The 15,226-nt window shown below is 45.6% G+C and overlaps 1 protein-coding gene across 1 annotated transcript in view; it reads left to right on the top strand.

Moving 5' to 3' along the window:
• Positions 1–290: 290 nt before the first annotated feature.
• Positions 291–15,226, top strand: part of Ints3 (integrator complex subunit 3) — a 42,818-nt gene continuing 27,882 nt past the window's right edge. The window contains exons 1-3 of the mRNA XM_021646727.2: positions 291–1,118; positions 9,233–9,316; positions 11,497–11,580. Of these exons, the coding sequence (XP_021502402.1) occupies positions 972–1,118; positions 9,233–9,316; positions 11,497–11,580 (315 nt within the window). The 5' untranslated portion in view covers positions 291–971. The remainder of the gene's footprint in view (positions 1,119–9,232; positions 9,317–11,496; positions 11,581–15,226) is intronic.

Here is a 15,226-nt window from a genome sequence, read left to right as displayed (position 1 = left end):
TGAGTAAGGGTAGGGGTAGCGCCACTCCTTCCCCAACCCTGCCATTCAGGTAGCTTGGTTTCCAGTCTCCCAGACTACCCAAGGACAATGTTCCGAACACCTGTAGGGAGTGGAGCGAGAGGAAAACAGCGCGCATGCGTGTCGGTGCGCGCAGGCGCAGCTCGGCTTTTTCCGGCTCGTCCCGCTCTCGCACCTACTCCGTACCACCCGTCCCGCCTCCAGATGCAGAGGAGGATGCGATTGGGCACACTTGTTGCCCATCAGAGCAGGCTCAATTCTTCTCCCTACAATTGGCAGCCCGGGAAAAGGCCAGTCCGCCGTCGTCCGCTTACTCCTTAGAGACCTGGCGCCACCGCGGAAGCCGCTATTGGCGGACGCCCGGGACCGCGACTGCTCACTTCCGGCGCCGGCGACGACTCTGCCCGCTCGGGCGCTCTCAGCCTCCCCCGCCCTTCCACCATGGCCGCCTCTGTGTGGTGTGGGGAGAAGCTGGTCCTCCCATAGCGATCCTGCCGCATCCTCACCCGCTAGGGGCCGGATTCCAAGGAACCGCGTTTCCCAATCCCGCCGGGAAGGTTTCCCACCCCCAATTCAGGGCCAGGACTTCTTCCCACACCTCGAGAGGCAGAAACTTAGGGTTTCCCCTCCTCTCAGGATAAGAAGCCAGAGGGTTCCCCCTCCACTTTTGCAAGGGTGGTAGCCTTGCCCACCTCCCTGCAGGGCACAGACCCTTAGTCTACGTACTCCTGCGCTAAGGCTTTGCCCCAGCACGGCCACTCCAGAGGGAGCATCTAGAGAACCCGCGCCCTCCCCCTCCGCAGGAGAGGAGGCTCCAGTGCGGAAAGCCGGGCCTGTGGCCTTCTTCCCACTTGTTCCTCTTGCTCCTCGTCCTTGGCAAGCCAGAGTTCTCCATTTCTAGGACTTAACACCGGTCCACTCCCTTGACCGCTTCCGGTCTCCTGGCTGCAGCCATGGAGTTACAGAAGGGAAAAGGGACCGTAGCAGCTGCTGCATCAGGAGCAGCGGGAGGTGGAGGAGGAGGAGCGGGAGCAGGAACCCCAGGAGGGGGGAGGCTGCTACTTTCAACCAGTTTGGATGCCAAGGATGAGTTAGAGGAGGTAGGTGTGGGGAGTGGGGAAGGGAGTTAAGGAATTGGGTTGAAGAGGGATGCTGGAGCGGATACGGGATGGGGGTGGGGAGAAGAGGCCTTCAAGTTGTTTTTTTTTTTTTTTTCTAAGGCAGAAACATTGCTCTGGCTTCCTGCTCCTGGGGGAAGAAGTGTGGGTCAACTTCCTGGACAGGTTGCCCTAGTAACAGCTGCCGCTATTAGGAAAATGGGCGTGAGGGGTTTGGTTACAGAAGAGATGTAGCATCCATACTGACCAAAGTATTTTCATTCCTTCCCACATACACACCAATAGCTATCTAAAATATCCACCCTATTTGAGAGTGTTAAGTTGAAAAGTATGTATGTGTTTACAGGCAGGTGTCTGAGGATTGGCAACTTCCTACAGACTTGGCCTCACTTCTTAGATGGTATCATTGACTGTGTGTGGATACAGACAGTTGTCAGTGATTTTAACCGGGCATTTAGAGGGAGTGAAGACTTACAAGTAAGTAGTATCTAGTTTGGTAATCTCAGCCATGGCAGTGGGGTGAGCCAGTTTCTAGGGGACTGCTTCCACCAGAACCAGAGAGCACACACAAAGAAGGAGAGATCAAGAATATGAGCGAGGCCTTTGATCCCAGCACCGGGGAGGCAGAGGCAGGTGGATCTCTGTGAGTTCGAGGCCAACCCGTTCACAAAGCGAGTCTAGGACAGCCAGGGCTACATAGAGAAACCCTGTCTCCTAGAACAACAGAAAAAGAACATGAGTAAAGATTCGTGTCCCTCCTTTTACCTCACTCGTTCCTCACTCTGTCCTTGAGTCACTAGAGATGATCCGTGGGCCCCCTTCCACTGCTCACACAGGAAGACTTACTGAGGGTGTGTGACGGAACTGAGGCATGATTGCTGCGCTGTTTGTAAAGTCTGATGCATTCAGTTCAGTGGTTATCTGGTGACAGAGGTAGGAAATGAACAAGCCCTGGCTCTTTCCAGGCGGTCTCCCTGACACTGTGTCATAGGCCTTTATCACATGCTAGAAAGGCAGGTTAAACTCAGAATTGAAAAAAAAAAAAGTTTGATAACCAGGTGTGGTGGTTCATGTCTGTAATTCCAGCACTTGGAGGTTGAGTCAGGAAAATTGGAGAGTGTGTGTGGTGTGTAGTGAGTTATAGGCTAGCTGGGGCAGCTTAGCTAGACCGTTGCCCCATAAACAGACAGAGGAAAAAAAATGTAGATCACGAGATGGTAGCACGTACACGTAAAAGTGAGCTTTGTGGCTGGGCATTTGAGACAGAGATAGGAGGCATCTCTGAGTTCAAGGCCAGCCTGGTTTAAATAGGAAGCTTTAGTATGACAGTTTCAAAAAAAGGAAACTTGAATCAAAGTGTTCTTAAAGTAACATTGTGGTTTATCTATCAGCAGATGTCTGGCTGCCTGGAAAGTGAGTTATGTTTTCACTGTATAATTCTATGTGCATTTAGAAAAGTTTGCTATTTCTGTTTCTTTTTCAAAACTCAACTAAGGTAGGCATAATTAGAAATGTAAACATTACTTCTAAGCCAGGTATGGTGGTGGCACAGGTTTGTAATCCTGACACTCCAAAGAGGCTGAGGCAAGATGGCTGTAGGTTCAAGACCACTGTGTCACCATGCCCTACCAATTACCATCCCCTGCTTCTTTTGGGGGGCTTTTCTTTTTCCTGATCCAATTAAATTTGTGTGTGTGTGCGTGTGTGCGTGTGCGTGCGCGCTCACAAGCCCGCATGCATGTGAGTGATGTATCAGGGTGTACATGCTGAGATGTGTGTGTAGAGGTCAGAACATCTTTATGGAGTTGGTTCTGTCCTTGCACTTGCTTGCAGGTCCTGAGGCTTGAACTCAGGTGCCATGCTTGCTCATCTAGCCTCTTTATCTCCTGAGCCTCTACCAGACCTTTTGTGTTTTTGAGATGTCTGAATATCTGAAACTTCCTTCTGTTCTTTTTTTTCTTTCTTTCTTCTTCTTCTTTTTTTTTTTTTTTTTTTTTTTTTGAGACAAACAGCCCTGTCTGACCTCAAACTCACAGAGATCCTCCTGCCTCTGCCTCCCAAAAGCTGGGACTAAAGGCGTGCGCCACCACTGACTCGTTAGGTCTGGAATTTACTGTGACCACGTTGATGATCAAGTACTGAGTCTGGAACTGGAGCTCTAGGAGGATAGAAAGTCAGGTGCCTGACTGCCTTTGATCGCTCCACCAGAGCAGATGCAAGGCAAAGTATTTTAAGGTTAGGTAGGAGTCTGTTGATTCCCATCCTGATTCCCAGAGGACCCATGTCTATGATTTAATTTGTACTGTAGGGTATAGTACTGCATCTTTTTCTGGACAGCAAGTGATATGGCTGGAAGAGATCATATGGGGGGGAGGAGGCCTTTATGTGCTTGCCTCTTTAGACTCTGAGAATGAACTTTCAACTTCCTAGGGAGAAAAGGGAGGGTTTGTTGTCTCTGCTCTCTTTCATGGTGTGGATGTTTCCAGGGTGGCTTCAAGCAACCCTTTCCACACTTCACTTTGCCCTTTGTCCTTTGCATCTTCATTTTCTGGAAAGCCCTACTACACTACGCACACCCCCATGGGTGTGGTTCTGTTATCCTGCTAGACCATAGTGTCTAAGGGCAGGGCTTACCAGCCTCTTCTTGCTCTGTGCCTCCTTACAGATCTGTGTACACAGAAGTCCTCAGTACCTGTTGTTGGCCAGCTGACCTCTGCTTGTTCTGACCTTGTAATTTTCCATCACAGGCCTACCTGTTGTCCAGAGAAAAAATAGGTCAGCTTTTTGACTCTATGTGCTTAAAGTGTGTCTGATAAGAAGTGAGTCTGATAGGAAAATAGTAGGATGTAAGGTGTGCCACCCAGAAGTTATCATCTGAAGACAGAGTACCACTCCTCAAGAAGTCCTGAAAAAAATAGATGAGGGTGTGAAGAGGCAGGCAGTCATAGTTGAACATTATTTGCAAAGGCCCCTTGCTGGCGTGGAGCGGGAAGCACTTCTGAAGATCATCCTGGGCAGGGCTGTGACTTCTACTCTGGGGAGTATTTGTTGTATCCCTGTAGCCCTTCTTCTCTTTGGCCCCCTTCCTGCCTTTGAAGACAGAAGTATACTAGCTTATCCCCATCCTAATTTGGGGAGAGAATGAGATAAAAATAGTTCCAGAGATTGGAGGAGTTTAGAACATGCAGTTCCTAGTCTTGTGAGCCTTCACAGCCCTGGCTATTCCTTTGCCAGAAAAGGACCAGTCACTTTGAAGTCAGACCAAAAGCAGGAGCTATGGCCCAAAGAAATCAGAATATCTTCAAGCTAGGTCTCGAAGTTATGTTTGGCAAAATAGATGTATATCCCCACCGTATTTACTCCAAGAAATAACTCAGCCTGTCTCAGAAATCTCCAAGGAATGACCTTTGAGTCATTTTTAATTTTTTTGACCCTTACATCACTATTTCACATATTCTTGATTGTAGAATATAGGTCATTTGTTGGAATGGGCAGGGTATTTGTCTCAGGTCTCAGAGGAGGCCAGAGCCTTTCCATTCTGCATACAACAGTACAAAGGGCTGGCTGTACTTGGAACCCAGCACAATCAGTCACTTCTTATTGATGTCAGTTCTTAGACATTGTGCAGGTTGGCTCACAGTTTCCTTTTCTAAGACAGTAGAGCAAATATGTCAAGGCCCTCCACCCCTATATAGGAGCCATGCATATTCACCTAGCTGGGGAAAGGGAGATGGGGTAGATAGAGGAGTTCTTGTAAGCTGCGTCTCTAACTTCTGCCTTTAGCTACATACAGGTAGGCCTCTTTTCCCCATGCCATCATCCACTGCTGTTGTCATGGTCAGGTAGTTTCAGTGCTAGAAAAATGAGTTCCAGAGCTCCTAGAGATAAATATTTACTCAGCTCTCTGAGGTGCTGTCATAGAGAGCTTATTCTGAACAGAGCTATCCTGCCAGCAATTGCTGGCAGCTGCGAGTGTGATTTCATCTTTTCTGAGGGCCTTTAGAGACTGTGGGGAAAGGGTACTGCAACACAATTATACATCTGGTTCCCTGTGGCCTGTTGAGGAGAGTGGTCCTTTTGTCACGCTGAGTGACTTGAGATTATTTCTCTCTGTTTTTGCCTTGTTTTCGATAGGCTGGCTTTGAGCTCCTGATCTTTCTGCCTCCACCTCCCAGGTGCTGAGATCACAGACATGCACTACCAGGAGAGCTTTAGATAAGTGCGTTTTGGTTTTGGTTTTGGAGACAGGGTTTCTCTGTGTAGCCCTGGCTGTGCTGGAACTTGCTCAGTAGTCCAGGCTGACCTTGAATTTAGAGATCTGCCTTCCTCTGCCTTCTTAGTGCTGGGATTAAAGGCGTATGCCACAACCACCCAGCTGTGAAATCTACTTTCTACATCCTTAGTAGGGCCTCCCTGTTTTGAGAGGCCATTCTTCTTGACTGGGCAGTGACCCGTAACATTTACTCAGGCCTCTGAGCAGAGCTTAGAACATTGGGGAGGAGCCTAGAGAAGTTTTGCTTAACCCAGGGCCTCGTGAATGTTAAATCACACCAAGAGACAGCCAACATGTAGAGCTCTCAGGGCTCTGTTTTGGGATTTGCAGAGTCGGTTCTGGGTCCATTAGTCAGCCCTCCTCCCTTCTCTGCTCTGTCTTTCTCTCTTTGTTTTTTGTTTTGTTTTGTTTTGTTTTTGAGACAAGGTTTCTCCATGTAGCCCTGGCTGTTCTGAAACTCACTCTGTAGACCAGGCTGGCCTCAAACTCACGGAGATCCATTTGCCCCTGCCTTCAGAGTGTTGGGATTAAAGGTGTGCACCACCATGCCTGGCATTTCCTTTGCTCCCTTAAAGGCAAAAACAAGAAAAAGGGGGCTGAAGAGATGGGTCAGCTGTTAAGAGCACTGACTGTTCTTTCAGAGGACCTGGGTTCAACTCCCAGTCCCCACATGGCAACTTACAGCTGTCTGAAACTCCTGTTCCAGGGGTTCTGATACTCATACAGATACAGATGCAGGCGAAACAACAATATATATAAAATACAAATAATTATAAATAAGAAAAAAAAAAATAAGGAGAAACCTTTCACTCTTTGGGAACTCTTTGCCCATGTCCTATGATAGAGAATTTAGTTTTCAGGAACCTTTATGGACATGCCATTAGAAGTAGTGGCAGGAGGACGAGCAAAATGGCTGAGTACGGAGTAAAGTACATGCTACCAAGCCTTATGACCTAAGGACTACTGACTCCCATGAGTTATCTATCCTCTGATTTCCACACTGTGCCCACACACATGCACACACAAGTAACCAAATGTAATTACATTTTAAGAAAAAGAAGTAGTGGCAAGAGATAGAAAGCCAGGTCTTCAAGGATTAATTTGTATAATTGCTGACCTTCAAAAATTGGGCAGATTAGCTGAGGCTGTGTGGTTTTCCAGGTAAAACCAGGGTTTGCAGAGGGTAAAATTGTCCAGCCAAGATGAGCCTAGGCCTAGCTGTCAAGGAGCAGTTCCTTCCCTGCTGGCCACCTGGTGGTTTCTATTGCCTGGCTGCTCAGTGTCTTCTCTCTGGTAATTCAGCAAAGATGCTCATTTCTTTGATGTGAGCAGTGTCTGGAGTTTTAGGGTGCTGCGACGTACTCACCATTTCTGTTCTCTGTGAAGCTGCTAGTTAGCGTAGGATAAATACAGGGTGCCAGCAAAATCAGACCGTTGGGCTAGGTGGCTCTCCAGTCCATGGTGACTGTCTTTGTAGAAAGGGACAAGGTTTTCAAAGAGAAAAATCCTGCCTCAGGTTTTTCCTCACACTTTTACACAGGAACTGAATGAGGTGATAATGGCTCCCAGAGCTCACAGGTCATGAGAGTCGCAGCTCAGCTTTCACGTGGTCGTACAGTTCCTTTTCACAAGTATGCACTTGCTATTTATTAAGGCTGAGCCTGCTGATCTGCCCTAATTTGCAGCTAGACCTGCTGTTGGAGGTAAAGTTGTGAACGTCACCTCTAAGTAGCATTAAGGTGGTTTTAGGTTAAGGTTTTGGACCTATCAGAGTCTTCTGTCACAGCATAAATATACTGTCGTAGCCTTTTTTTTTCCCCCTTAAGATTTATTATTGAGCCAGGTGGTGGCTTAGGCCTTTAGTCCTGGTCAGGAGGCAGAGGCAGGTGATCTCTGAGTTCAAGGTCAGCCTGGTCAACAGAGAGTTCCAGGACAAGCAGGGCTACACAGAGAAACCCTGTCTCAAAAAACAAAGAAAAGATTTATTATTGGCCAGGAACCTTTTTTTTTTTTTTAAGTTTTATTATTGGGGGCTGGAGAGATGGCTCAGAGGTTAGAAGCACTGGCTACTCTTCCAGAGGTCCTGAGTTCAATTCCCAGCAACTACATGGTGGCTTACAACCATCTGTAATAAGATCTGGTGTCTTCTGGCATGCAGGTGTACATGCAGATAGAACATTGTATACATAATAAATAAAATATTAAAAAAAAAAGATTTATTATTGCCAGGTCTTATTCTAGGTCCAGTCTTGCAATCTTGTTCCAGCTCTACAAAGTGAGACCCTGTCTCAAAAACAAAACAATTTTTGTTGTTGTTGCTGCTTTTGGTTTTTTTCCAGGCTGGCCTTGCACTCTGAGCTCTGCCTGCTTCTGCTTCCTGAATGAGTGCTGGGATCAGAGGTGTGAGCCCCCACGCCTAGCCCTTTGTTTATACTTTGATTATATTTCATTTTTAGCGTGGGAGGGGATCTTAGACATAAGGAGAAAAACTGTTGTCTCTGTGTAGCCTTCTTTCTGCCTCCGTGTTTAGTGCTTCATTGTGATCTTGTTTAAACTCTGTACATTTCCCTCCAGCTTATTTTGAGGCAAGTCCAAGGGAAAACATTTCATCTTGAAATATTTTATATAGCAGGGCATGGTGGTACACACTTTTAATCTCAGCACTGAGGAGCCAGAGGCAGGTGGATCTGTGAGTTTGAGGCCACCGTGTCTTTCTCTCCTTTTGAGACTGTCTCATTATGTACCCCTTGGCTGGCCTGGAATTCACTTTGTAGACTAGAGTGGCCTTGAACTCAGAGATATCTACCTACCTACCTCTGCCTCCAGAGTGCTGGAATTAAAAGCAATCACAACTTTTGATTGTGTCTTAAATTCTTTTTACAAAGTTGGCTTGCTCAAGTCAGAAATGAAAACAAGATCTGTGCCTTATATTTGACTGTTAACTTTTCAAGATTGGAAAGCTGTGTGAATATTGTGATATTTACACTTAAAATTTAAAAAAAAGTAATTATACAAAGTTTTACTATGTAGTCCAAGCTAATGTTGAACTCAAATCCTCCTGCCTCAGATTCTTGAGACCCCAAATTACAAGTGTGCACCTCTGTGTTTGCCTATTTATTTTGGGAGGGACTCTGAGCATGTTGTCTAGGTTGTTGGTTACTCCTGGGTTCAAGTCCCTCTCACATTCCAGCCTCTTGATTGTTTGGGGCTATAGTGTGCTCCACTGACCCTGACTTCCCAGGGTCTCTTAGGGGCAAATGGTGTCAATGTACTTTTGGTCACTTGGTTAAGAGAGCATCCTCCAGGCTGTCCAACACTTACTTTTTCCTTTGCGATTAGTAAGTATTGTGAATTTTATGGGTATCTTATTCTTTCTGAAAGTGTTACCCACTGGCTTTAGTACACATGGGTAGAGTGTTAGCACGAATCAGCTGGTGTTACTGCTGTTCTTTCCACATTTGTTAGTAGCTGTTCTACTTGAAGAATTTTCTACTGGGGGCTGGAGAGATGGCTCAGAACTTAATAGCACAGGCTGCTCTTCCAAAGGTCCTGAGTTCAATTCCCAGCAACCACATGGTGGCTCACAACCATCTGTAATGAGATCTGGTGCCCTCTTCCGGTATGCAGGCAGAACACTGTATATGTAATAAATAAATAAAATAAATCTTAAAAAAGAAAAAAGAGTTTTTTACTTTTTCTTTCCTTTTCTTTTTAGCGTAGTAGAAGGATGGTCAAGCTTGAATTTTTAAAATGTTTTGGGGCCAAAAGTACTTCATAGGCAGTGTTATGACACACTCTTCATGTGTTCTTATCCCTCTCCCAGAGGTTGGAAAGGTGTATGAGTATTGTGACATCGATGACGACAGGTGTCTCTGAGAGAGAGGCCAACGATGCCCTCAATGCGCACGTAAGTACCGTGTTCTCTTTGTACCCATTCTGCTGGGGAAACTGATGTAGACTGGAAGGTGAAAAGGTGGTGGCCAGGACTTAGGGAGCTAAGTTCACATCTGGGCCACGTGGGTCAGGTTTTACTCTCTGACTATTACAGTCTGTTTCTTGGAGCCTTTTTTCTGAGACCATATTTTTGTGTATAATGCATACTGGCCCTTGAAACTAGTATGGAATCCAGGCTAGCATCATACTGCCTCTGCCTCCCAAGTGCTGGGATTACAGGCTTGTACCATCTTGCCTGGCTTACATAACAACTTAAAAGCCAAGTTATTGGCCGGCTAGGTTCAGGGGCTTTGCATGCAGCCTCGATAACCTTGACTTCTCATTCCTGGATTCCAGAAGATGGCAGGAGAAGACTGATATCCAAGAGTTGTCCTGTGGTCCTGTGATTTTTTTTTTTTTTAACTTATTTATTTAGACTTGGTCTTAGCCCTGGCTGACCTGGAACTTGACATGGAGACTGTGCTGGCCTGAATTTACAGAGATCTGCCTGTCTCTGTTTCCCAAGTGCTGGGATTAAAGGCATGTGCCCCACACCTGACAAAAAAAAATTTTCTTGCAACATTGAAAAAAATATAAGCTCATGGGGCCAGCAATATGTCTCAACAGAGAGTGAATGATACTTGCTGTCAAGTACGACAGCTTGGGAGCCCTGGGAGCCACATGGTGGGAGATGAGAAGTCCCTCTAGCAAGTTTTCCTCTGACCGCCACATACACAGCATGGCATGTATGCATACACATACTAAATAAACGTGTTTCTTTGTTTTGTTTCTTAGGTTGTATGTTTGTTTGAGACAGGGTTTTTCTGTATAGCTCTGGCCGTCCTGGAACTCTTTGTAGACCAGACTGACCTCCAACTCACAGAGATCTGCCTCCCTCTGTTGTTGTGTTTCTGGAAGGTGTCACTGCCTGGCATAAATAATGTTTTTAAATAAAAAAGCCAGGCTCAGTGGCATACACCTGTAATCCCAGCACTCAGGGAGGTGGAGACAGGTGGAGCTCTGTAAGTTCAGGACAGCCAAGGCTACACAGAGAAACTCTGCCTCAAAAAAACAAAAACAACAGAAAGGAAAAGAGTGCTTGTTTTATATAATTTCTCTCTTTGCCAAACATTCTTACATACATTTTCTCTTTCACCTCTATCCGTGCAGTTCACATAGTCTTAAATAGCAGGATCCAGTGGGCAGGATGGCCCAGTGGGTAAGGGTGTCTGCCTCTGCACTTAACTGCCTCAGTTCAGTCCAGGGGACCCACGAGGACCCAACTTCTTCAAGTTGTCCTGTGACCTCCACAGACACACACACACACCACACTAATTAATTAATGGGAAAGAATTTAGGTAATGTGATTAGGTTGATAGCTCAGTCAGTGAAGTGCCTGCTGAGCAAGTATGACGTCCTGAGTTTGGGTCTGTGGTAACCACTTAAAAAAACAGCAGCACATACATGTAACCCTGGCCTGGAAGTGGGGTGTGGTGGGGACAGTTGGATCCTTGATTCTCATTGGCTGGCCAACCTAGCCAAGTATATGAGTTTCAGAAGCTAAAGGTAGAGATTGAGTGAGGAAAATACCTAACATCTACCTTGGGCCTCTTTGAACATGTGCATACAACACAGATGTATTACACATACAATACCACACACATACAAGATAATACTAAAAAATTTAATGACATAGAAAGATACTGTAACGAAAACTTATTTTGTATCTTAACTGAAAAAATAGTTTAAAAGTCATGTTGAGGAATCTTACAGAGTAAATATTTAGGTCTTACGTGCACATTTCCAGATACCATTATTTCTGTGTTGAAGCCCCAAAGGTTTTCGTGGTCATGGTTGGTGTGGCTGTGTTTCCATTGCATGATCTTCACAGCTCCCTTGCTTTTCCATCGGAAGCATTCATTTGTATTTTCTGGCTCTACCTTCAGATTGTTAGAGAAAGCAGTATTTTCCCTTTTCTCACCTTTCTCCTGAAATAGGTACCTCATTCCTTTTAAGAGAAGGAAATCATCATGTTTGAGAGTTGATTTTTCCCCATTAAATGTTACCCAAGAGTCCCTGAGAATTCTAGGAGAAAATTGTGCTTGTACTTTGTATGTGTGAGTGACAACTAATTTTTTACCCTTCACCTCCCAGGTGTGCAAAGGACCTCCCCAGCATGAGGAGATCTGCCTTGGCCTGTTCACTCTTGTCCTCACTGAGCCCGCCCAAGCCCAGAAGGTAAGATGCCTTCTTTCTGGGATCCATTTAAACCTGGGGACCTTTTACCCATTAACCAAAGTTATGGCACACTCTTTCTTCCGTTTTTCAAGACAGGGTTTCTCCTTGTGTACCCCTAGCTGCCCTGGAACTCCCTCTGTAGACCAGGCTGGCCTGGAACTCACAGAGATCCACCTGCCTCCACCTCTCCTGTGCTGGGATCAAAGGTGTACGCCACCCCACCACCCAGAAGTCATACTCTGGATAAGAGCTGGATCACGTTGTTCTCCTAACGTGATCTCAAGTCCCTTTTTATTATCAAAGAATTCATTAGTCGCTGGCTGGAGTACTTTCTATCCCCCCATTCTAAAGCTGAAAGGCATGAAAAGGCAGTGGGAGAATAAGAAAACACACAAATGTTAAAGTTTCAGGTGTAAGACTGCAAAGTCAGAATTGGCATTTCATTTGTGGGCATGGGAGAGATGGAGGACAGCCAAATCCATGGGAGCTCTTATCCAGAAGAAAATGATTGTAGTCTGCAGCTTCTGTATTGGCAAAGGAACAGAAAACAGGCTTAAAATTATAGCATGTAACCTTTAGATTAAGTGAGTTAATGTAATGATTAAGAAGACATCGGAGTGCAGTGGAGTCTGACTTCCTATTGATATGGCCAGGAACTGGCCTGACCTTTTCATGAACAGAAGAGGTTCCAGTTAGGCTCAGGGCTAGGCAGGATAGTTTTTCAGATTCTGTTCTCTTTATGAAATTAAGTGTATCTCTCCAGATAACCCGTCCAGTGACTTTTATCTTTTGAGTCTTGGTATAATGAGTTAATGTTTCTCTGAATCTGGCGGAAGCATCTGACAGAAGTGAGAAGTGAGGGCACTTGATTCTTGGCCTGCCACTGAGCTCAGGTGGAATGGAAGAAAACAGATGTGGCCTTTGCTGTTGTGTTCTGCTCTATGCGTCTGAAACCCGTGTGGTTTCTGTAGCTTTCTCCTCCCTCTAGACTGCAGTTCCTCCATAGGCCACCTTAGAGTTAGGTGTGTTGTCATTTGTTCAGGGATAACCAAAGGAAACTCATTCTCAGGGATCCAGACAGGATGCTCTGCTACCCTGACAGAGGTGCTTGCAGTATTTGTGAAGCGTGGGAACTGCAGTATTGCAGTGAAGTATTTGTGAGTGTGGGAACCTGTGTTTTGTACTTCTCTGATGCAGCTTGAGGTACCCTTGAAGGTGAAGGGAGGACAGCAACTCTTCAGATTCTAGCTTTCCCAGGAGGAAGACCAGCCATTCTGAACTTTGTGCTTTTTTTTTTTCTTCTTTGTTCTTTTGAGATATTTCAGATGATCTTAAATTCTGGTTTCTTTAGCGTCCCAAGTGCTGGAATTTCATTTCACACTGAATTTATCATCCAGATCTTCAGGGATAAATGGATAACATTAATTTGGTTGTGCTAAGCAATAATATGAGCTCACTGATTTTAAAAAAATTGTTGGGAAACATGAAGGTATATAAGTGAGGCTATGATTTAATTTTCTCTGCATACTTTTTGTTTTGTTTTGTTTTGTTTCCAGACATGGTTTCTCTGTGTAATGGTCCTGACTGTCTTGGACTCAATTTGTAGACCAGGCTGGCCTCTAACTCACATAGATCTGCCTACGGCTGCCCCCACCAAGTGCTGGGATTAAAGGTGTGTGACACCACATCTGACTTTTTTGTTGTTTTGAGACAGAGTTTTTCTGTGTAGCCCTAGCTGTCCTGGAACTCTCTGTAGACAAGGCTGGCCTCAGTCTCAGAGATCTGCCTCATGCTTGGTTTGTATACATTTTTATGGGTATTGTAATTAAGGGCCAGTGAGATGGCTCAGCTGGTAGACATACTTACCATATAAGCCTAGTGACTTAAGTCTGATTCTCAGAACCTATGATAGAGGGAGGGGCTGAATCCTTTCCAAAGCTCCAAAGCTGTCCAGTTCTCTCTCTCTCTCAAACATACACACACTAATAATACATAAAATAAATTTTTTAAATATGATTGGCTATAGCTCAGTGTAAGTGCTGTGTAGCATGTGTGAGGCCCTGGGCTGGAGCCCCAGTTTCCTCCACCTCCATAGACCTGGGCCTGGTAATACATGTCTATAGTGTCAGTAACTGGGAAGTTAAGATAGGAGGGTTACCTTCAGTTCAAGGCCAGTTAGAGCTATGCATCAAGCCACTAAATTAAATAAAAAGTAAGTCTTTAAAAGAAAGGTCTGGAGAGATGGCTCAGTGATTAAGAGCATTTACTGCTCTTGCAGAAGACCCCGCTTCAGTTTCCAGCACTCATGACACAGTTCACAACTGCCTGTAGCCCCGGTTCCAAAGGGTCCGACGCCCTCACTGGCCTCCAAGGCCCAGCACACGCACAGTGCACATAAAGTCGCACAGGCGGCACATATAAATAAACAAGAGGCGCCAGGCCAGCCTGCACACAAAGCGAGGCCTACCGTAACAACAAAGCAAGCAAAGAGAACCAGCAGCATCGCAGTCATCTCAGTGCAGACTCCTCTAGCCTTCTGGAAAGGTTTGTTTGTTTCAGGTAAGGTCTTAGTTGGCCAGAGTAAATGAGTGAGCCTTGGTGAGGGGAGTAGGCTCTGTCTGCCAACTCTGGTTTTTTTGTTTTGTTTTTGCCTGGCTTAGCAATGAGAAGCCACTGGGTTCTACATTCTAAACGTGTTATGCCATGAGTGTGACCACTGAGTCTGGTAAAGGCCAGAGTATTCTCCTTTTGCACTGTGGCAGGCCTGTGCCCTTGAGGGAAATGAACCTTTTCACTTTGTGTTTAATAACTGATGACAGCTGCACCAGGTTCATGTACATATGCAAAGGTTTGTAAGTGAATCCTCTGCCTGAGGCTCCCTGGGTCAGCCCTCTGCAGGAAAGCATGTTACAGTTAGGAAGAGCACAGTTCTGTGAGGGAGACCTGTCAGGTAGCATTGCTTGGAGACCTTGAGCTGGATCAAACTGTGGTGGAGGAATAATTGGCAAATCTGCCTGGTATTTATCCTGCTCTCTGTTTGGCAGAAATTTGTGGTGAGAAATCAGCTATAAGGACTGGTCTTAAATGTGGTATCATGGACCGAAGAAGTGGCTCAGTAGTTAGAGAGCACTGGCTATGCTTCCAGAGGTCCTGAGTTCAGTTCCCAGCAACCATATGATGGCTCACAACCATCTATAATGAGATCTGGTGCCCTCTTTGGGCGTGCAGGTGCACATGCAGACAGAGGACTATTATACATTAAAAAAAAAGTATGGTGTCTTAGACTTCAGCTTTAAGCAAGAGAAAATGTTTGTTTGGGGTTAATTCTGCCTTTGAACAGATATCCAGGTAGGATTTAAGGTTTACTTGTTCCTGAATCTCGTAGGCATAGGTCTCTGAAGCATATGTAAAGATAGTTGTGGAAACCAAGTCAAGAATCTTGCCTGGGAAGGGGTGAGTTGGCACAACCCTGCCTGTACTGGTAAACAAGCTTAGGAGTTAGGATCAGCTCTTAGGAACTTGTCAGTGGATGGACTAGGGTGGATTAAACAGGTGAACTGGAGAAGGCCTATAGGTTAATGGGCAAGCTGGTTCAGCAGGTAAACTTGTCTGTTTTGCAAACCTGGTGACCTGAGTTTGATCCCCA

This window comes from Meriones unguiculatus, chromosome 1 (genome assembly GCF_030254825.1).
Source record: "Meriones unguiculatus strain TT.TT164.6M chromosome 1, Bangor_MerUng_6.1, whole genome shotgun sequence".
Classification (NCBI taxonomy): domain Eukaryota; kingdom Metazoa; phylum Chordata; class Mammalia; order Rodentia; family Muridae; genus Meriones; species Meriones unguiculatus.
This window is presented reverse-complemented; position numbering and strand designations above follow the sequence as displayed.